Raw genomic sequence first — 21,635 nt, 5'->3', positions numbered from 1 at the left:
CCCTCCCTAAAAATCAACATGTGAGTTGAGCGTTGTGTGCATAGAATATCAAATGCAGTGGTAGTGCGTGTGAGTGAAAAGTGTCCCCAATTAGTGCGAAAGCGCTAGAACGAGTAGACACTTAAATAAAAGTGATTTATTTATCTATAGAACCCCTGGAGCACCAACTGGTCCTAACTGATTTTAAGCTTTTAAGTTATTTGTTACGGCCAGTACCTTTATTGTTTTAGATTATCAAATTTTGTAAATATTATTATGAGTAGTTGTCATTCTAGGTACAATAAATTATTGTTGTTGCTGTTGCTGCTTTTGTTGAGCCCAGGATAAATGAAGAGAGATTTTATTGGCGTTTGACATTTGTTTTTTTTTAATAGTATTTTTTCTCTCGGTCATACGTAATCCATGCAAATACTCACTTAGATAAATCCTTTCCTTTGTCGCCTGTTTCAAAAGCGAATTAACGGCCTAGTGAAAGATTTTGAGTTAAAATCGTATTAAAAGATTATGGCAAAGTAAAGAAAAGTGCCTAGATCAAATGAAAATAAGAGATAAGATTTACTAGCTGTACTAATAATTGTTAGTGATAACAAAAGGACTTACCGAGGTTTGTAGGCGAGCCGTTATTTGTATTGGGGTCAGCCAATCAGAATTTGGGATACATTTTAGACACACATGCACGCATAATCATTTTGACTAATTTTTATATACAGTCAATGTCATTAACGTTGTCCACCGAAAAAAGACATTTACACATTAACGCATTTAGACTAAAAGATATATCACGTGTTTCATTATGTATTATTTGCCTCGTGTGCGTCAGCCTGAACTTTAAATGTAAAATTCAACTCGTGAATCGAAAATCCAGAATGCCCTGACCATTTAGTGAGGATTTAAGTTGGAGAATGGTATTTCAGCGTTTGTTTTATGCCAGAACCTTCGAGTAAACACATGATATTTCTTTTAGTCTAAATGCCTAAATGTGTAAATGTGTAAATGTGTAAATGTGTAAATGTCTTTTTTTGGTGGACAACGTTAATGACATTGACTGTATAATGTTTTGTCAAGATAAAAATGACTAAGGAAAGGAATCTCTGGTATTCATGCTTGTGATCATCATAGGCACTGATGCTATTTTTAGAATCACATTTGCCATAGTTTGTTTTTCTGCACGCATACTGCGCACGCTCTACGCTGTTTGCTCACGTTTTTCGAAAAACACAAGGAAGCATGAGCAAACAGCGTAGAGCGCGCACTATGCGCGTGCCGAAGACCAAACGTTCAAATTAATGATTCTAAAAATAGCATCAATTTTCCAAAAAAGCATCAAAGTATGCTTATGATGGGACGCGGGGATTCCTTCTCTTAGTTCATATTCTCTTGGTTTTGCTCATTACCATTCAAACTCTAGTTCCCACTTTGTGAATTTGCATGAATTCGCAATGGCCGCGTAACTTCAACAAGCGAGCTGATTCATTTCAGAGATTTGAAAAACATTTTTAGCAACAGAAAATTAGATTAAACAAAATTGTCACTCGTCAAACTTAGTTTCGTATTGTGGCGAAGAATCCCACAAGTTTTAAAAACGTAAAAAAATATTAATAGTTAGCTCATGTCTGGTACAGGATTGAAGTGTTTCCTAGTCAGAAATTTCCCAAAAAAATTAATCAATCGCCAAGATCTTATTGCTGGTCATGTGAATGATGTTCACATGTCAGTTCGTTTGCCGCCTCGAGCATTTCAAGATTTGACATTTCCGCCGCGCTGTATTTGAGCAGATTTTCGTCTAAAAAGACCCGCCGTGACACTAAAAAGGGTTTCGTATGTCAATTATTAGGTATCGTGCTATTTGATTGGCTGACACCAGAAAACCATTTGAGCTTTATTTATTTTCTGTTCATACTCTAGTACCTGAGAGGAAATCGTTCCGAGATGGGATCCAAGAAACGTGCCAAGATTTCTCAATTTACTCTGTTGCTTGCGAAATGAGTGAACGGAGACATCATAAACGAGTCGCTGTGTAAATAACTTATTAAGGCATTATATTTTCCCTTTGAGTATCACGTACGCAAGGCAGATCCTCTTTATGTCTTCCTGTTTGTACACCATTTATAGCTATTTACATATTATCTAGGCATTTTACTCACGTCGAACGAGTTTTTAATTCCTGTTCAATCACATCTCAGTCCTTATTGATACTATGACAATATGTGTCGATGTGATAAGAATCTAATTTTTCAGGGACCGGAAAAAGTAAAGCAGGATTGTTTCTCATTAATTATATACCAGATATTGATAGCCCTGATAAGGGACAGAGCTGTAACTCAAGTATAGGGGGCCCTTGGTTGTGCCGGAAAGAGAGCGAGAGGGGGAGGGGAGGGGGAGGGGGAGGGGGAGGGGGAGGGGGAGGGGGAGGGGGAGGGGGAGGGTAGTAGAAAAAATCATGTCAAAAATCATTTTATAAAAAGAAGAGAATAAGTACAGAATGAGGGGATCACAAGACACTAGACCAAGGAGACACTAAAATCATGTATATTTTTAAGCAGGGACGGCTTATCCTTGCATGGATGTTTTTCTTTTTCGTTTCATTTCATCAGTTCTTTCTTTCGTTTTATTGCCTTCACTTTTTAAATGATCACTTATTTATTAACATTAACGGCTTAAAATCAAGACCAAAATTCTACAATGTTGCGCGCGACGAATTTTATACTGCGAAAATGCCTCCGTCCGTCGTTGTCTACAACGTCGTTGTGCTGGCCAGAATGTGATAGGTCTGATTACTGCACTATTACATGTACGAAACGGTGGCCGCGTCTTTCTTATCGCCCGTTGACGTCACCTCACGTGACTGATGTTGCAAAAACGTTTGCGCATACTCCAACTTAGTCCACAACTTAGTCTTTCTAAGTTCATGCTATGATCGATAAAAATATGCAAATTTGATTTTCACCTTTGACTGAAAAATGGTCTTTACGAAATTCCAAAACTTAAGGTCAGTTCTACATATTGTCTTTTGAAAAAAATTTTTGGATCCGTAAAAAGGATACTGACGAATCTTTTATAATTCAGAGAAACGAACATTTGGCGTCTTTTTGATAGGACGTTTGCATAATGGCGTCATTTGACTCCCCGAGCTACCAAGATGCTTCGCGATTTTTCTTTCTTATTTAAATTTGTATTCCCTCATGAAATTAGTAAGACAATCGGTGCTAATTGACTGAAAGAAAGAAAGTTTGCAAGGGAGTCTGGTAGTAGAGGTCAATGACGCCATCCAACAAACATCCTATTCTTGGAAAACTTGCTGAAATGCACGCATGCGCAAACGCTTTTCCTTGGCATGCCATCCAACATGGCCGCCACTTCCTTGATATTTTATTGTCCTGAGAAAAATTGCAAACCATTTCTTGATATTTTACCCTGGTTTGAAAGCACAGAAACTAAGACTTTAAAGCTTAAAAAAACTATTGGTTAAGTAACGATTTTAAAGTAAGAAGAATGGGTGAACAGAGAATTACCCTTCTTTCTCGTTCGGCCTCTCTCTTTGCTATTCTGCTAACATGGCGATCATACCTTTGCTTCCTCATGTTGAATAACTCTTTAATAATAATAAGAACGTAGATAACTGTAAAAAATACAGCAAAACACACTTACCTTATGTAGATACTGCACATAATTCATGCACACCAAGCCACTGAAGAAACCTAAAACAGTAATATAAATTGTACGTACAGCATGCGATCAGCTCCTGGCAAAGCAAGACACGCTCGCAAGCAAAAGAGTCTCTTCAAAACAAACAAGATTTTCGCCATTAAATTTCACCGCTACTCGGTGAAAAGCTATTGTAAATATTGCTTTACGTTTGGACGAAATCTTCTAGTTATAGTTTCATTAGAAGGTGAACAAAACGCAGAGATTTACCTAAACTTTAAACTCTATACTTCCACATGTAAGACATGTATGCTTTCTTTGTAAATGCTAGCCCTTATCTCAAGAGCAAACACTTCCCTTCATAGCATGCTTAATCAACCATGTACATTTTCTATTGAAAACTTGCCATTCAGCTTTAAAAAATTCCACACGCAATTAGTAATGACATCTATTGATATCAATTCTAAAGCTATAGAGTGTGTGCAACCATGTGACTCAAAATCCCTGGAGATGTGAATAAACAATGAAACAGCCACCATTTTAGTTGATCATACAAGAGAAGTTACTCGTTTTCCATGTTGGATACTAATATTAGAAGTTTAAGAAAAAATATTGAGAATCTTGAATCTCATTTATTGAATGAGGTAGAAATCGACTTTGACATAATAGGGGTATCCGAAACTAAAATAGCAACTAAAAATGAATCTTTGGATGTCAATTTGAATATCGCAAATTATGCTTTTGAATTTGTGCCTACGCCTCTTTCTTGTGGAGGCGTTGGCTTGTATATAAACAAAGAGGTTGATTATTCTGTCTTGGAAAGGACATCTAATGAAGCATATCAGGCATTGTGGATTGAAATTCTTTTTAGCGACAAACGGAATGTCATTTGTGGAGTTGTGTATAGACAGCACAATTGTGCAAATGACTTTCTCTCATACTTTGAAAATGCACTAGAAAATTACAGCTCGTCACAAAAAAATATCTATATCTTAGGTGATTTCAATATAGATTTGCTAAAATCGGAAACTTGTTCATATAGCGAAACGTTTTTACTTTCTTTACAAAGCTGGTATATGTTTCCAACAATAGACAAACCCACTCGTGTTTACAATAATTCTGCAACTCTTATTGACAACATTTTGATTAACAATCCTGTCTCTGGAATTTGCAGCGGTAATCTAATTACTGATATTACTGACCATTTCTCACAATTTTGCATCATTCCTTCTGGCAAAGGAACCAATAAAACATACCGCCAAAAAGTTAGACGCTTTTCAAAATCGTCTGAAAGGGAATTTGTGAAAGAAATTTCTGAAACTGCGATCTCACAGCGTGCTTCTCAGAAAATAACGTTGACAAAATCTTCTCCTCTCTTTATCGAAAAATAAATAATATTGTCAACAAAGTTGCTCCTCTGAAAAAGCTAAGTAAGCGAGATATTAAAAAGCTAAACAAGCCATGGATAACCGAGGGAATTCGTGAGTCTATAAGGATTAAAAATCAGTTATTAATGTCTGGAAATAAAGACCGATATCTTTACTATAGGAACAAAATAGTTTCTCTTATACGAACAAGTAAAAGAAATCATTATGAATCTTTTTTTGAAGTAAATCAAAGAAATGCAAAGAAGACTTGGCAAGCTATCAACTCATTTTTGCACAATAATAAGAGTAAACGCAAACAAGTTTCAGCTTTAAAGGATTCTTCTCTTAACGATCGTGTTACTAGTAGCCCACACAAGTTACCTAACATTCTCAATACTTTTTTTGCTGCCGTAGGAAAAAAATATGCTAGTCGAATTCCGCAGTCCAAGACACACTTTACCAAATACCTTAAAAATATAAATCAACTTAATTCCATGTTTTTCACTCCTGTGACAGCATCTGAAATAGATGATGAAATTTTATCGCTATCTAATAATAAAGCTTATGGTCTATACTCCTGCCCAGTTAATTTTTTAAAAGCATCTAAACCGTTTCTCAGTGAACATCTTGCGAAACTGATGAACTTATCTGTGCAAACAGGTAGATATCCGACAAAACTTAAGATCTCCAAAATTTGTCCTATTTATAAATCGGAGGATGATATAGACCCTAGTAACTACAGACCTATATCACTTCTCTCCGTGTTTAACAGAATCTTTGAAAATACAATGTATAATAGATTAATTACATTCATACATAAACATCATATTCTCTCTGACATGCAGTATGGCTTTAGGAAAAATCACTCCACACAACATACACTTCTTGATATAATTAGTACAGTACAGCATAATATGGACAACAAAATATACACATGTGCAGTTTTCATTGATTTAGCGAAAGCATTCGATACTGTTGACCATTCCATTCTCAAGAAAAAACTTTATATTTATGGCGTGAGAGGATGCGTCTATAATTGGTTTAAGTCGTACTTGTCTGAGAGAACTCAAACTACTAGTGTTAGTAATCATATATCGAATAAAGAAGCAACTAATTTTGGGGTCCCTCAGGGTTCTACATTAGGTCCTTTACTCTTTCTCCTTTACATAAATGATATTAGTATGTCCTCTAATATTTTAAAATTTCATCTTTTCGCAGACGATACAAATATACTTCACTCGAATAAATGCTTAAAAACCCTTGAAAAGGAAATGAACAATGAACTAACAAAGCTCCATGATTGGTTCACTGCAAACAAACTTACCATAAATATCAAAAAATCAAACTTTGTTTTATTCCATTCAGCTCGTAACAAACCAAAACATTCATTGAACATTAAAATCTTGGATTATAAAAGTAACCAGTATATACAGCTTGAAAAAAAGGATTATGTAAAATATCTTGGTGTTTTATTAGATAGTACATTATCTTGGAAGCCTCATATTGATTACATAAGCAAAAAAGTAAGTAGAATAGTGGGAATTCTCAGCAGATTGAGACATTTTGTTCCAAAAAATACTCTAATCAAAATGTATAAATCCCTCTTACAGCCGCTCTTGATATATGGAATATATACCTGGGGTCAAGCTTGCAAAAAGCTTACTGATAAATTGCTCATTCTGCAGAAGCGCGCTCTAAGGTCAATATTTTTCGTGAAATCAATTAAAAGTGCAATACCAATATTCATTGAACATGACATTTTACCAATCAAATCTCTTTATTTTTATTCAGTAGCACAGCTAATGTACGATGTTAAATATGATTATATTCCCAGTAATATTAGCAAACTCTTTACTTACATAAAAGATATTCACTCCTATGAAACAAGATCTTCTGCCAGTGATAATTTCTACACTAGATATTCACGTTTAAACACTCAAAAAGATTCCTTCTCGCGAGTGGGTGCACGTCTATGGAATCAAATACCACCTTTCATTAGGAGTTTATCCAAAAAAGACTTCCAAAAGGAAATCAAAACCGTTTTATTAAACGATCTTAATATTAATCGCTATGATACTGAGATCTTCAAACTTTTTAAGTAAGTCTATCTGTAATGAGCTATTTTTCATTTTCTACTCAGTGAACTACTTTTCATTTCCTATTCAGCTCTTTGTACTCTGATTATTTAGTATTATTAACATATAAAGACATCTTTGTAAATCTACGTGTATATTCTGTGAATTTAACCTGCCTAGACTAGCTTTAGCTATCAGCTCTTTGTACTCTGATTATTTAGTATTATTAACATATAAAGACATCTTTGTAAATCTACGTGTATATTCTGTGAATTTAACCTGCCTAGACTAGCTTTAGCTATATGCAGGTTATATAGTTTTTCTTTTTTGTATTCTTTTATTCATCAATAAAGTTTACCAAGCTAGTCAGGAATGCTTTGTTATCGTCAACCAAGATGGCGGCAATGACGTAACATGCACCTTCTCTATTGCTACGCTTGGGTGTAATGTTTTCCCTTTTCAGACCACGTATCAGTCATTCTCTCGAGAATAAGATTCTTTGCGTGAGTTGTAACTATATTCATGTGTCTTCTCGTGCACGACTGTGAACGTCACATGTTCTGAAATGGGAAGACAAGGTATTTGCATGTTTTTATTTCTTATAATAGCAATTATTTTGACAATACAAAATGGACGATGTAAAAAAAATACTTGTGTAAAATATCGAACACCTTTGATATCTAAGGCGCAGTTCACAGACACCGAATTTTTCATGTACTTAATCTGAACATAATAACTCATCCTAATCTTGCTCTATTTACAAATTAAACGTTTATTAGTAATATTAAACACGCATGCGTGATATCGTACTGTAATATTAACATGTTGAGAGCTGTAAAACACGAGAGAAGCAAGCTTTTACAGGTCCCATATTGTTTATATCGCAGTACAGAGACATCAGTAATCTTTTTATATTGCTTTTATGAAATATTATGCTATGAAAGCAGTGCCAGCCAACTGACAAAGTAAAAAAGAAAAAAAGCAAAAGAAAACAATTAGTTATTATTCGAAAACTATGTATTATGCTTGCTATTTATTTTCTGCTTTTTATCACTTCATTGTTTTATTAATAATCTAAAATAAACACAGTAAAATGCTATCAGACTTGGCTATTTTCGATCAATAGTGGTATAAGTTCAAAGGATAAAGAGGATACTACTGGCTAGTCTGATTACTGGACTCATTTACGCATGGTAAGACTCATATCAGCATAAAAATGTTCACAAATACCAAGGGAAAATGAAAGAATGCACAACTTCGACAATACAAATATTCTTACAAAATATTTACAAAATACTGCTTCGTCTCAGACTGAGCGACACCCTGAGCAATAAAAAACTGAAAACTGAAATATTTACAAATTATAATATTGCTTGATCTCAGAATAGAACGTTTTCCAACAACCGGGGTTAAAAATTCTAATGAGTTTGCTAATATGCTAATGATCTACGTACCGTACTGCCAGCTAAATTATACCGAAATAATCTGCGTGAAGAAGTTTTAACCTTAAAATGCTAGTCTTATTGCACTTTCTGTGAACTTGACATAATTTCTAGGAATGTAAACGAACTCAACGTTCTAAATTTATTAAAAACTCAACAAGTGTTACAAGACTTTATGTTTTTTATTCAACATCAACGTTTGTATCTGAAAAAATGCAAACGAGTGGACTAACCTAGCATGGAAATTTGCTTTACACAGAAATACCTTTTTAGTTTGTTATAAATGTTCAAATAAGCGTACTCGACGTTCAGCAAGAAATGACGCAAGCTCGACACACTGGAAGAAGCCATCTAGGATGTCTCCATAACTGTGATATGGCTTTGTACACTTTTATTTCTTTAAATACATGCTCCACCTTGATTCGTCATCGTGACAGACACTTGTTAAAGCGCCTTGCCCGCCTTCTTTCTCTGGGGTTCAGCAAATGCATTTGATTTGCTCTTACGGCTGTCAGCAATGGTCCACCATCAGGATAAGCCTTGTCCGCTAGAAGTTTTGCACCTTGTGGTAGGTCCAGAGGCTGTCCTGGTCCAATGCGGGCCATCAGCCTGTAAGATGTCGCATCGTGTGTACTACCAAGAAACCCGGCTTGAACATATCTCAAGTGTCCAAGGTTATCAATGATAAGTTGGGTGTTGAAACAGTGGTAGTGACGGTGCCCACTATAGAACGATCTCTGGGGCTCTGTTATGGGTCGGTATATCTCATGCGGGGTTGCGTCTATAGCGCCCACTGCGTTTGGGAATTCTGGCCAATTTCCCCTGATGTTGGCCCATTCATTTACATTTAACCAGCGAATTTGATTTTGGAAATACCTCCACATCTCTGGTATGACTCTGTATATAATTCGCACAACAGTTGATGGGTCTGTATCGAACCACAGAGCTAGACTTTCCACATGCAGATATTTGCGTAGCCACATTAAAGCTAATAGAACTTGATTCGTGATGTTGAGTTGTGAGCGTCCTAGTCGTTGACGTGGTAATCCATCCCTTGTTAAACGGAATAGAGCTGGAGAAACATCTGCTACTAGCTGCAGAAATGACTGTGGGGTTTCACCTGTATTTCTCCAAAACAACCATGGCTGTCTTTGTATTAGAGAGAACACATCCCTGCCACGGAAGCCTGTAAGAAGACGTCTATTCAACGGCACGTTTGGTATGTTTATCGGAGGCTGGGAAGCAGACAGGAGTATCAAAATTGCTAGTATTTGCAAAAGCAGGACACGTATATCCTGAATCTGCATCTCAAGTTCACAGTAGCTACCAGTCAAACTTCTATTTTTTGAATAATTAAAATCGAAGCGTGCAACTAACACCGTTTTTGTAATTAGTCCAGGCTGTTTAGAGTTTTGCACTTCGGAATTTTCTGAGCATTCAGTGCCCATCGAGTGACAATTGAGTTTAGCTAGTTTACTTGATTATTTCTGATAAACGTTTTGTCAAGATTTTTTACAAAAAGATTCTCCAATACCGGGAAATTCGCATGGGTTAGGTAAGTAAACCATTCTTAAAAAGCCCATTTCTGGACTTTTGCGACAAATTAATTTTATTATCGTTTTCAACTTATGGTTTGTAATTTTAATTGTGATAGGATCACTACCAAAGCATGCTAATGTTGGTGAAAAGGAAATTGAATTTATTTCTAAATGCTACAACGAATGTAATAGCAAAGAGTGGCCTGAAATCCTACAGTACTGCAAAGAAAGAATCCTAGAGGCACAACTCCCTCATCATGTTGTGGCACTCTATCTGGAGAGCCCACTGGCAAGTCGACTGATAACCAGAATGAAGAACATTTTAAAGAAAATGTTGGCTTCCCCGACTGAACCAATAGACTCCATGAAGTATGCAGAGAAGAAAACACCTTCCCAGAGAAGACAAGCAGTGAAGGACAAATTAGAGGGAGAGTATGTTGCGTCATCATCATGCGAGAGCGAGTTTGATGAAAAAGATGACTGCTTTGCCGGTACGAACAAGGTATCTAAAAAGAGGAAGGTTGACAATGCAGCAGAAACCCAAGCTGCACATAAGAAAATGTGCGAAAAGGCTTTGGAAACGATGAGTAAAGTAGATGCCGTTTTAGGCAAGGTGGACAAATATCTAGATAAGAATAACCAAGCTATTAAAAAATGGAATCAAATCTTCAGTCTCGACTGTTATAGCGAGCTGGTATATCGTCACTTCTACTCAAAGATTTGTAATTTATAAACGTTGCTGTTGAATAAAACTTCTATAAAAATCTTGTAACAATTTTAGTGAGTTTTTAGAGAAGTAAACTCGTTGCTGCTGGCCTATCTCCGACTTCTCAGAAGTTACATATATGAAACTTCTGAAAAGCCGGAGAAAGGCCAGCACCAGCAACAGCAAGTTTACTTCTCTTAAAACCAAATATATAGCGTTAATAGTTTTGTAAGAACGTTTTAGAATGGCAAGCGTTTTAATGCTGAGTTCGTTTACATTCCTGGAAATTATGACAAGTTCACAGAAAGTGCAATAAGACTAGCATTTTAAGGTTAAAACTTCTTCACGCAGATTATTTCGGTATAATTTAGCTGGCAGTACGGTACGTAGATCATTAGCATATTAGCAAACTCAATAGAATTTTTAACCCCGGTTGTTGGAAAACGTTCTAATAAGCCTGAAGTGAGTTGACGTTTTACCCCCGTCTCTAGACCATAATCCTTTTCACACACTGCTTTTGTTCTTTAATTATGACTATTGTTCCTGTATTCTCTAATGAAAAAAAATCTTAATATGAAAGATCTTAAAAACTATAGAGTCGGGGGTAAAACGTCATCTCGCTTCAGGCTTATTTGAGAAACTGTCCCTCTCTAAGTCATTTGACATCAAGAATGTGTCTTATTTTTTGCTGGCTACCTTGTTGGGTGCGACCGCGGCTTTAGCTTGCTCAACGTCGTCTTTAGAGGATGAGCCACGTCGATTGATGAACTGCGTGGCCATTGCCTTGATCTGAGGGGGAATCAGTTAATAATGTTAATGATCTTGTAATGCAGTGATGTAGCACCTTAAGCGCAAATGCCAAATTTTACTGGCTGCCAAAATAAAAGCTCCACGTTGCATGATAAGTGCAGGCTGCGCATTTCTAGAAAAACTATTAAAGAATAATAAAATTTACGAAAAATAAAATTCGTTTCGTAATACCGCAGAAACAGAACATGGTGCTGCTTCGCTTGTGTTTATTTATTCTAATGTTCAAACAGGGATCGAGCTCATGTCTCAAAAGGAGTTTTTAGATAGCGGGGTCCTGTTGCTGTAAACCTATTAGCCCGCTGTTCGAGGTTAAGGAAAAAACTAGGTCGAGTTATCATTGCAGTGCATTGTGGGACCATATTTCCAAGATGGCGTCCATTTCGTTTACTAAAACAGTCCCACAATACACTGCAATGATAACTCGATCCAGTTTTCCCCTCCTACTCGGAATGGCTTATTGCGCAACAGTTGTTCGTTACGTGCGTTGAGTACTTGTTAATGCGTCACTTCCTAAACATCAAGTGAATATACCTTTTTCACAGTCGGTGCACAATTTATTATCTTACCTGCTGCAGATGTTCTGTCTTACTGAACTTTTTCTTTGCTATCTGAAGTACCTCAGCCTACAGAGATGTGAAAGAGCGTTAGTTTAGGCAAGACAAGACAAGGCAAGGCGAAGGCGAAGGCGAGGCGAGGCGAGGCGAGGCGAGGCGAGGCGAGGCAAGGCAAGGCAAGGCAAGGCAACGTGTCTGATTACCTTCCAGTAGTTCTTGAAGTCTTCCAGAAAATGTCCCCAAATACCATAAAAGTACGGAGGACCGACCTGAAAGGGTCATAAACGATACGGTTGTAACATGTTCCTTGTAGGTTTACTTGCAAAAAAAAAATTGTTGGTGTTTTTTTTGTTGCTTTTTTTCGTTTTGTTTTGTTTTGTTTCGTTCTGCTTTGCTTCGTTTTGCTCTGTTTCGTTCGTTTTCTTTCGTTTGTTTTCGTTGTTTTTTCTTTCGTTTCGTTTAGCTCTGTTTTGTTTGTTTTGTTTTTTTTATTTGGGTCTGCATTTTTCTGTTCTGTTTTGTTTCTGTTTTAAATTTTCTACAGCTCTTTTTCACAGAAGCCACTAAACGAAAGGAAACCAGATTGGCCTGTAGATACCTCTTCGCCTTGTTCAGCTTTGAACACGAAGTAATCAGTTATCTTTTTAAATTCACCAGCAACCGTCTCGTGTTTCTCGCTCAATCTTGATAATTCAACCTCAGCTGAAAAAAAGCAAATCCAGAAATATTCGATTAATGCTCACTTGATGGGCGCCGCGCGTGGAAACAGTTTCAAAAAACGACACTTGCAGGAGTTCCTCTTTTTTCTTCCATATTTTACGCCTTTTTTATATTCCTTTTGCCATAACGTTTTGGTGGTAAAAAGTGCTGTACTTAATGTAGGTGTTATTTGTCATCTTCTCCACTAACTTCCCATGGGCTACAAGTTCCTTAAAGCACGGTTTTTAAAATCTAAAATCTATTAAGCTTTAGCTGTTGTATCACATCGTGGGACAATCACAAGCCCATAGATCGAATTGGAATTGAGAAGTATATTTTGAGGAGGTAGGAAAACCGGAGAACACGGAGAAAAACCCTCAAAGCACAGGAAAGAACCAACAAACAACTCTACTCACATACGACATCGAGTCCGGCAGGGCTCGAACCCTGGTCGCATTGGTGAAAGGCAACGCATTAGCAGCGCACGCCACCCGTGCTTCCCATTTTGTCCTCCTAAACAATCTTTCCGCCTCTCTTAGTTCTTTCATCATTTTTTCTTTAGTGCCTGGAGTAAAGTTACTTAATGTAACTGGCCAGCTGTTCCCTCCCTATCCTCCCCCTATCCTCCCCCTATCCTCCCCCTATCCTCCCCCTATCCTCCCCTATCCTCCCCCTATCCTCCCCCTATCCTCCCCCTATCCTCCCCCTATCCTCCCCCTATCCTCCCCCTATCCTCCCCCTATCCTCCCCCTATCCTCCCCTATCCTCCCCTATCCTCCCCCTATCCTCCCCCTATCCTCCCCCTATCCTCCCATGATCGGTTGCCTGTAGGGTGACAGTGAATAATTACCTACCTGTCTTGAAGAACTCATTCATGTAACCGTCGAACGGCTCGCGAAAATCCGCTTCTCCTTCGCGCACAACGATTTCATGCTGGAAAAAAAGATTAAAATATTTTTTATTGTGTCTGAAAACAAATATATTAATAATAAAATAATAATAATAATAATAATAATACACCTTTTGCTGTTCATTAACAGAAAATGTACATTCATTTGTGCCAATAGTTGTATCAATAACGTGTAATGTACTTTCATCAACACCACAAGTAACATCATTAGCGCGGATCAACTTTCAATAACGATAACTGAATATGCGTGTACATTCATAGGCATCAATGGACAATCAATAGCGCGTTTGTACATTCATATGCGCGGATTGTATTTTCTTGTGCGTGAAATTCAACTTCAATAGCACCAAATGACAAACAATTGCATTTATGGACAATCATTTACCCAAAAGTGAAAATTCATTAGTGCTATTAGCATAATCACTGACAATCTATAATGCGTTTGGACAATCATGAGGGTCAATGTTATATTCTATAGCGTGGTTCGACAAACATTTGCATGATTCGAATGAACAATAAGAGAAATAAAACAATCATTAGCGATTTTTTATCTATTTTAGCCTTTAATTTCTTCGCCATTTATACATCGTGGCAAATACGTTTGCATATAACTGAACCACTGACCACATTTAGCGATAGTGATAGTTGCCACATTTCTCTGGAGCCCTTCCATTAGCAACTGCGTTCTATAGTGACCTAGAGCAATCCCTTGTCGTCTTGCCTCAGCCCGATCGTTCGTATGTTGTTGGATCTCTGGACGGCTGATGTCGGCTTTGATTGCTGCTTTAAGTGAGCTAATTGCTATTCTCCTACGCAGCCGCTATTATGGAGGCAGTTACCTGAGTTTTTTTTATATGTTTTAAAGTGATAAACAAAAATCGCTAATGATTGTTTTATTTCTCTTATTGTTCATTCGAATCATGCAAATGTTTGTCGAACCACGCTATAGAATATAACATTGACCCTCATGATTGTCCAAACGCATTATAGATTGTCAGTGATTATGCTAATAGCACTAATGAATTTTCACTTTTGGGTAAATGATTGTCCATAAATGCAATTGTTTGTCATTTGGTGCTATTGAAGTTGAATTTCACGCACAAGAAAATACAATCCGCGCATATGAATGTACAAACGCGCTATTGATTGTCCATTGATGCCTATGAATGTACACGCATATTCAGTTATCGTTATTGAAAGTTGATCCGCGCTAATGATGTTACTTGTGGTGTTGATGAAAGTACATTACACGTTATTGATACAACTATTGGCACAAATGAATGTACATTTTCTCTTAATGAACAGCAAAAGGTGTAATAATAATAATAATAAAATTGTGCACGAGAACAAATTGACAATCTTTCCTTGTATTAAAGGTTGTCCAGATGATGCACACTTTAATATGACGATTATCCACCCTTCCCTACCCTCCCATGGGATGATAATTGTTTTACCTTTGCCTTGGTTGCCAAGGTGTTGCACACCCCAAAAATTATCCACCCTCCCCTCCCCTAGGATGATAATTGTCCTACTTTTGCTTCACAGGTCGCTAAGGAAATTATACATTTCTTTATATTTTTTGAACAAACTATCTGCTAGTTTCACACTCAGTATGAAAATACAAAATAGATGAAAAGAACTTTAACCAGTCATTATTAGACCCGGACAGTTTTCGTAAACTAATGAGCACATGCAGATCCTATAGACTTTAATGGTGACTATTCTTCAGTAAGTAATTAAAATGAAGTTAACAATCCAAAATTTGATTGATTGATTGATTTAGGACCATACTTCCAGACATCGAGTGCTGAACCGTCGTATGGCAGCGCGAAGCATTTACGGCTACGCCGGAGATTTCGACCCCGTCACCGCTATCCGAGGACTTACAGACTGATCAGGAAGCTCTCGGCCGAAACCTAAGGGAGAGGTTAGTCGGTCCCTAGACCATAGATGATTAACCCCTTGCTATGACCAGCAGACCCAATAGAACTATTTTCTCGTTGATGTCTTACGATCCGTTCACTCTTCTTTTCATGTGGGACGCGTTTTGAAAAACCCTCCCCTTCCCTCCCCTAAGATAATAATTGTCCTACCTTCGCTTTACAGGTTGCCAAGGTGATTTTAGCCTGTGCCATATCTGTGACGAAAGAAAAACACAAAGTCATAATCAGTAGGGTCTTACTTATGGCTGTATAAACTACTCACTCTTTCCGCTCATGCGTCGTTTTCAACAAACCTCTTTAGCTTCTCATGCAGATTGCCCATCTCAGATCACATGACATTCCCATGAGAATTGTTCTCTTATGAAGAACATGTTAAAATATTTACACATGAAAGAATCAACTCCCAAGAGTGGCATGCATCACATGGTCTGAAATGTGCACAACAAACAACGAAGCTAAAGAGGCCTATTGACAAGACGTCTTAGGCCACAGGGATCCCAACACAAAGACAGTATATCCTTTCATACTCACTCTCGCGAATTTCCTTAAAAGAGGACTGGGAACCAGCCAGGACGATGTAGGGGTCTGGTAAGGTGTATTCTGCCCCAGGCCCTTTGATTTCACGAATCTTACAATACATCTGTACGATATACTGCAGGAGATTCATCATGTTATCCTAGAAAGATACGAGCATCAATGTAGTTTTTGAATTATATATTAAACTGGGTACCTGGGTAAGGGGCATGGAACTCAAGGGTGACATGGGAGAGGCACCCCCCTCTTACCTCTGGGGTTTTGTGTTCGGTTTTTGGACCCAGTCCATCACGGATTTGAGGGTTGAGTTTCCCCGGGTTCTCCGGTTTTCCTCCCTTCGTAAACCCAAACACGCTAATTCCAATTATATCTGGGAGTTCAACCTGCGCCCTGGCTTAGATCAGCCCAGAGGGTGTTTCAGGGTATCGATCTGTGAGTTAGTCATGCCCTGACTTAGGTCAGATACAGTAACAGTTTTTTGTAGGGTGGCGGACTGGTGGTGGGGGACGTTCCTACCCAGTCTTTCTCCTTTACGTACCTGTGTTTTGATGTCTTTGAGCTTCATCAAGGCATTGATTTGAAAGCCGTCCGCTTGACCACGTGCTGTGCTTCCATTCATGTAGTTCCCGAGAGCCAACACGAGGGACAACACAAAATGAATTTCTTTACTGAAAAAGAAAGAGAGAGAAAAAAAGATTCATTCAACTTAGTTTTTAGCAATGCATAGACCCCTTGCACTCAGTCCCAAGAGGATTTGTTCTGGGGGACAAAACAATGGATGAAAAGAGGGTCCATTGTTTCGTCCCCAGAACAATTCCTCTAGAGAATCAATGCATGGGGGCTATTCAGAATCAGTAGATTGTTTTTTGATTGACTTACTCTGTGCGAATATGCGCATTTGCTTCTCCTATCGCTCCTAGTCTGCGATCTAAAACAAATAAATAAGATGTTCAGTTAATTAGGAGTTCACTTCGTAGTCCTCACAGACTTTAGTTTGGACACACGATCTGAAGTCTAGGTGAGCACAAGTAGCCCGAGTAACTCAAAATGAGTATATCAAACGGCAAAGTTTATAATGGGTTGTAAAGCAACGTGGATTTTTAACGTACCAACATCATGGATTGTCTCGGTGAAGCGGTCTTTGTACAGCCAGCATTCTAGACGTTCAGAGAAGTGGTCCATCTTGTGTAATCTCATTAGGAACTCCTCGGGTTTGTCCAGTGTCGCTTGATAAAAATGAAGAATAAAAATTGTAAAATAAGACATTGCTTAACGTCTCAATAATGAAAAGTTACCAAAGAAATAGAAAATGCGCGCACGTGCTGTGTGGAATTATAAAGCACGCGGGGGTTGGTAAAACACGACAGTTAAAAGTTAAGAGATGAAGCTAGTGAGGTATCCTCCAACGCAGTCGTTCTTAAGGGCCGGCACGTAACGTTTCAGGGAAACGTTGCGTGACAGGAGTTTGGGCTGCCTGTTTATATGGTTTTTGTTTCTATTTTTGTGAAGCATTAATCGAGAAGAGGGTTGCACTACCTTCAGGGTGGTCCTGTACTTCTTTAGATATAACCTCGATTTCGTCTGGTTTTGGTCTGATGTGATAAAGTGCTTTGAGTCTGGAAAATAACAATACAGTTGCGTGACCGTGACGGCAACGTGTTCCAACATTTTGACAGTAATACTTTGCGCTACAAATGTTTCAAAGAATCACCGTGCCGCGTGGTTTTCAAGTTCATACAGAGATTGGGGAGAACCTAAATAGCACTCAAAACGTTGATGTAATGTCTTCAAAAAATTGATTGTCGGTTGTATTAAGTGCGATTCATTGTATTTTCATGAATACATTAAATACATCAACTGCTTGCTACGTAAGCTCTCCCATACAGATTGTGCCCTAGAATAATAGCAGGGGAGGGGTAGGGATGTAATGCTTACCCGTCCATATCAATGGTATTAGTGTCCATTTTATATATAGCCTCCTTGACGTCATCTAATTGACAGCTGAGGCTGGTCATGATGATGCCAATCATCTGTGATCTACTGTTATCCAGAACCTTGATCACCTGAACATGTGACACAAAACAGTCACAATTTTAAAGTCAGCAGTGTCTTCAGCAAGTGGATATGTCCCAGGAAACCCACTCGAAGCCTTTTAACCACTCAATTAATTTATCAAGTGCTACGCGGTCCACATATTCTCATCGTTGCATCATAATTACCGCGACTTAACATCTATTTCACCCCGGCATGCTCTCAGTCTGACCTCCAGCTCAGCTGGTAGAGCATCGGTAGTACAATTCCGAAGGTCGTGGGTTCGATTCCCAGGGTCTTTCGCCCGGAATAACCTCGTTCCTAAGCACTATAATTTATCTATATTTCTATATCTTCATCAGTTAAGTGTTCCGTTCAAGAATAAAATCACAAGAATGAGAAAGAAGCTGCTGGCAACGCGCTTATCATCTTAGCCTTATTAACCAGCGACGCAAGGAATCGATGTTATATTCCCCGCGATCTTGTTGCATCTTTTGTTTTAAGTATTCGTAAATCGGATGCACTGATGGAGAAAGAGGGGTGAAGGGTGCATCTTCTGCTTCCTGTGTTAATCTATATTTCTCACACCTGTTTTCCAGCAGGACGATCAAAAATCAAGTCTTCATGCAGGGATTTTCGCTTGTTTGCCCGTTTTCTTTTGTTGATTTTTCTTCCAAACAACCTGAGAAGTGAATGTGAATGAAAAAATGAATGAAAGAAATAGTTAACATTGGGCATGAGCATCAACTTTTTACCGTTCAATCCCCCCCCGGTCGTTCAATCACACAGCACGTTGAAAATATTTTAGTTAGCGCATGCGCATCAAACTTTCATCAGGGCGATACTATTCCAGGTCGCGCATGCGCATCACACTTTTATCCGCACATGCGCAGCATAATATTACCCTAGTCAGTACAATACTAGACAACACCCATTCTTACTTTTGAAATTCTTTGATGTCAAACTCTGCCTCCTTCATGTTTCCCCAGATGGTGTTTCTACTCTTTGTTGCACCATCGGAGCACTGGTCGTCTGCTGTATCGTCAGTCAGTAGGATTCTCTGCCAGAACAGCGGTCTCATCTCGACTCCTGGCTTTATAACGCCCTTCCTTGGTCGAATTATTCTTGACCCAGAGGGTGGAGGTGCACCACCTGGAGGGGGAGGAGGTGGGGGTGCACCACCCGGAAAAGGGGGAGGGGGTGGGGGTGGTGCACCGATACCACCAGGAGGCGGTGGGGGTGGGGGTGGTGCAATGTTACCCCCAGGGGGTGGGGGTGGACAAGGCGGAGGGGGAGGGGGTGGTGCTGCTGGTTCTATCGATTGTCCTTCAGACATTAATGAATTCATCATCTTCATTTCTTCCAATTCTTCCTTCAGTTTGTTAATCGTCGTCTTGTACATCCCAACCACACTTTCGTGTTCAGTTTTCAGGTTTTCTAGTTCTTGTCTTAGTTTGTCTACATCTGCGCGCGAGGAATCCCTTGCTCTATCCAAGTTGAACGGCATAGTTGGATGGTACACGGCTTGTGGTTCGACTCGATCTTCTGCAACATTCATTTCCGGTTCCGGTTCAGGATTAAGGTCGTTTGTCTGTAGTTTTTCTCTCCATACTTTTGACCGTGGTTTCTGATTACTACTATTAACCGCTGTAGCACTCACAACATTTTCCTTTTCTAAACCATCATGTAGTTTCTGTTCTTGCTGCTCTACGGTCTTCTCATCTCTCTCTTGTTTCTCTGCCTCCACCGTCACGCAATCATTACTCGTTACATTATTACTTACAGTCTTACTTTTGATCACATTATTTTGAGGTCCTTTCGTATGAGTATCGCCACGTTGAACATGACTTTGACCTGGTCTCTGCCCGGCAATCGTCTTCATATCCCCTTGTCTAATATGTTTCTGACTGTCTTGTCCAACAGATTGTACATTCGTGATCATTCCACCGCGTTGATTATTATTTTGACCCGATCTCTGCCCAACGTTGGATGCTATATTTTCTGATATCTTGTGGTTTTGAATCTCCTGTCCAATTTGACTTGTCGTCTGGTTTTCGTTCGTCTTTCCCTTGTCTCTCCAATATACAGGCTTGTCGCGTCTGGTAGGGCTGTTTGGATTACTATTCCCAGGAGAGCTGAGAATGATGTGACCGGTTGATGTTTTCCTTGTCAGTGATTTAGGTGTGTCGGCAATAGGATGTGTTCTTGGCGAAGTTCCCTCTGTATTTTGCTGTCCAACTTTCTTGCTTGAGACCACAATTGGTGACCTAACCGAGGAAGCGCTTGTCGCTCTTGCCTCAGTGACTCTGTGAGTTTTCTCGCGTTCTAGAGATTTCTTGCGGTCAGCAAAGCAAATATTATTTTCGGCATTTCCGTTGGAAACTTGTGTTCTATTCTGGGAGCCCTGAGGAGTGAACACAGCCGTTGACTGCACCTTTCGCGTAGGGCTCACTGGGCCGCTTTTATGAGTTGGTGACGTTGGGCCATTGTGATTGGTTGCCTCAATTTTCGCGCCAATTCCATCCCTTGTTCCCCGATTGGTTCTCGAGCTGCCTTCAAAAACAGCCTTCCCACTAAAAGACGATTGTGGAGGGCTCTTTTCTTCTTCTTTTCTTTCATTCTTTGCTTTTTGAAGTCTGTTTTGATCAGTTTGTATCAGGTCAGCTAGTGCCTTAGACCCACCACCAGCACGGCTTACAGACTTTAGCTTCGGTGTTAACCATGCTGGCTTGTCAGACTGTTTGCTATCGTTAGCTGGTAAGTGCGAAAACTTTTTAGGCTTAGGAAAATAGAAAGAAAGAAAGATAGCATTAAAAATAGATTTTGAGAGGTCAAGAGGCAATGATGACGTCTAAATGAACAGCTGGCGAACCTTAAGGTTGGAAGGTAATTTAGATCGAGTTTCAAATGGAGGTTAACTAGTTGACGTATCCACTATTTAACTAGATCAAACGTTTAATTTCTTTTAGAAAACCCCAAAAATCTCCCTTTAGATTTCACTTTAATTGAGATTATTATTTTGTTTTCAAAGAAAATTCTCATGAACTTATCATGGTTTTTCTTGTTGGGACACGTTTTTTCTTAATCCTCTTTTCTTGTTTCAATTGTTTTTGTTCGTTTGTCTCTAGAACGTTCTTGGGATAATATTTGGATGGATTTCCGGCTTTCATCACAGCAAGACAAGTTTATTAATTGAATAATCTTTTCTTACTAATAGAACAGACTAGACCCATACATTGCACCATGCTTAGCGATATGGACTGCGCATGCTCATCTGTTGTATGCAAATGATCTTACGAAGGTAAGTTTTTGTATTGTAACCAGTGCTTCTCGGTCACAGGTTTCCGAGGGCACTGGAGCTATCAAGCTGGTTGATACTTC

The 21,635-nt window shown here is 38.7% G+C and overlaps 1 protein-coding gene across 7 annotated transcripts in view; it reads right to left on the bottom strand.

Moving 5' to 3' along the window:
• The window catches only part of LOC116306403 (uncharacterized), a 61,004-nt gene that overhangs the window by 19,653 nt on the left and 19,716 nt on the right, over positions 1-21,635 (bottom strand). For 5 of the 7 annotated variants that reach the window (XR_016120591.1, XR_016120592.1, XR_016120589.1 and 2 more), the window contains exons 3-17: positions 19,196-21,033; positions 18,843-18,936; positions 18,159-18,286; positions 17,760-17,839; positions 17,333-17,449; positions 17,103-17,151; positions 16,762-16,891; positions 16,221-16,365; positions 15,840-15,883; positions 13,691-13,769; positions 12,736-12,839; positions 12,341-12,406; positions 12,150-12,206; positions 11,470-11,562; positions 3,649-3,698 (exon numbers count right to left, since the gene is read on the bottom strand). Coding sequence is in view for 3 of the 7 variants with exons in the window: in XM_089034679.1 (XP_088890805.1) it covers positions 3,672-3,698; positions 11,470-11,562; positions 12,150-12,206; positions 12,341-12,406; positions 12,736-12,839; positions 13,691-13,769; positions 15,840-15,883; positions 16,221-16,365; positions 16,762-16,891; positions 17,103-17,151; positions 17,333-17,449; positions 17,760-17,839; positions 18,159-18,286; positions 18,843-18,936; positions 19,196-21,033 (3,051 nt within the window). In the remaining 4 variants the exon portion in view is untranslated. Of the gene's footprint in view, positions 1-3,648; positions 3,699-7,039; positions 11,563-12,149; positions 12,207-12,340; positions 12,407-12,735; positions 12,840-13,690; positions 13,770-15,839; positions 15,884-16,220; positions 16,366-16,761; positions 16,892-17,102; positions 17,152-17,332; positions 17,450-17,759; positions 17,840-18,158; positions 18,287-18,842; positions 18,937-19,195; positions 21,034-21,635 lie in introns of those variants that run through there. The other 2 variants (XM_089034681.1, XM_089034680.1) reach the window with 2 other exon arrangements.

The sequence above is a fragment of the Actinia tenebrosa genome, unplaced genomic scaffold (assembly GCF_029948245.1).
Source record: "Actinia tenebrosa isolate PJP-AT-01 unplaced genomic scaffold, QUT_ActTen_1.0 PGA_scaffold2__45_contigs__length_23673736, whole genome shotgun sequence".
Classification (NCBI taxonomy): domain Eukaryota; kingdom Metazoa; phylum Cnidaria; class Anthozoa; order Actiniaria; family Actiniidae; genus Actinia; species Actinia tenebrosa.
Note: the sequence above shows the minus strand (reverse complement) of the source record. Positions and strands in the feature narration are given on the sequence as shown.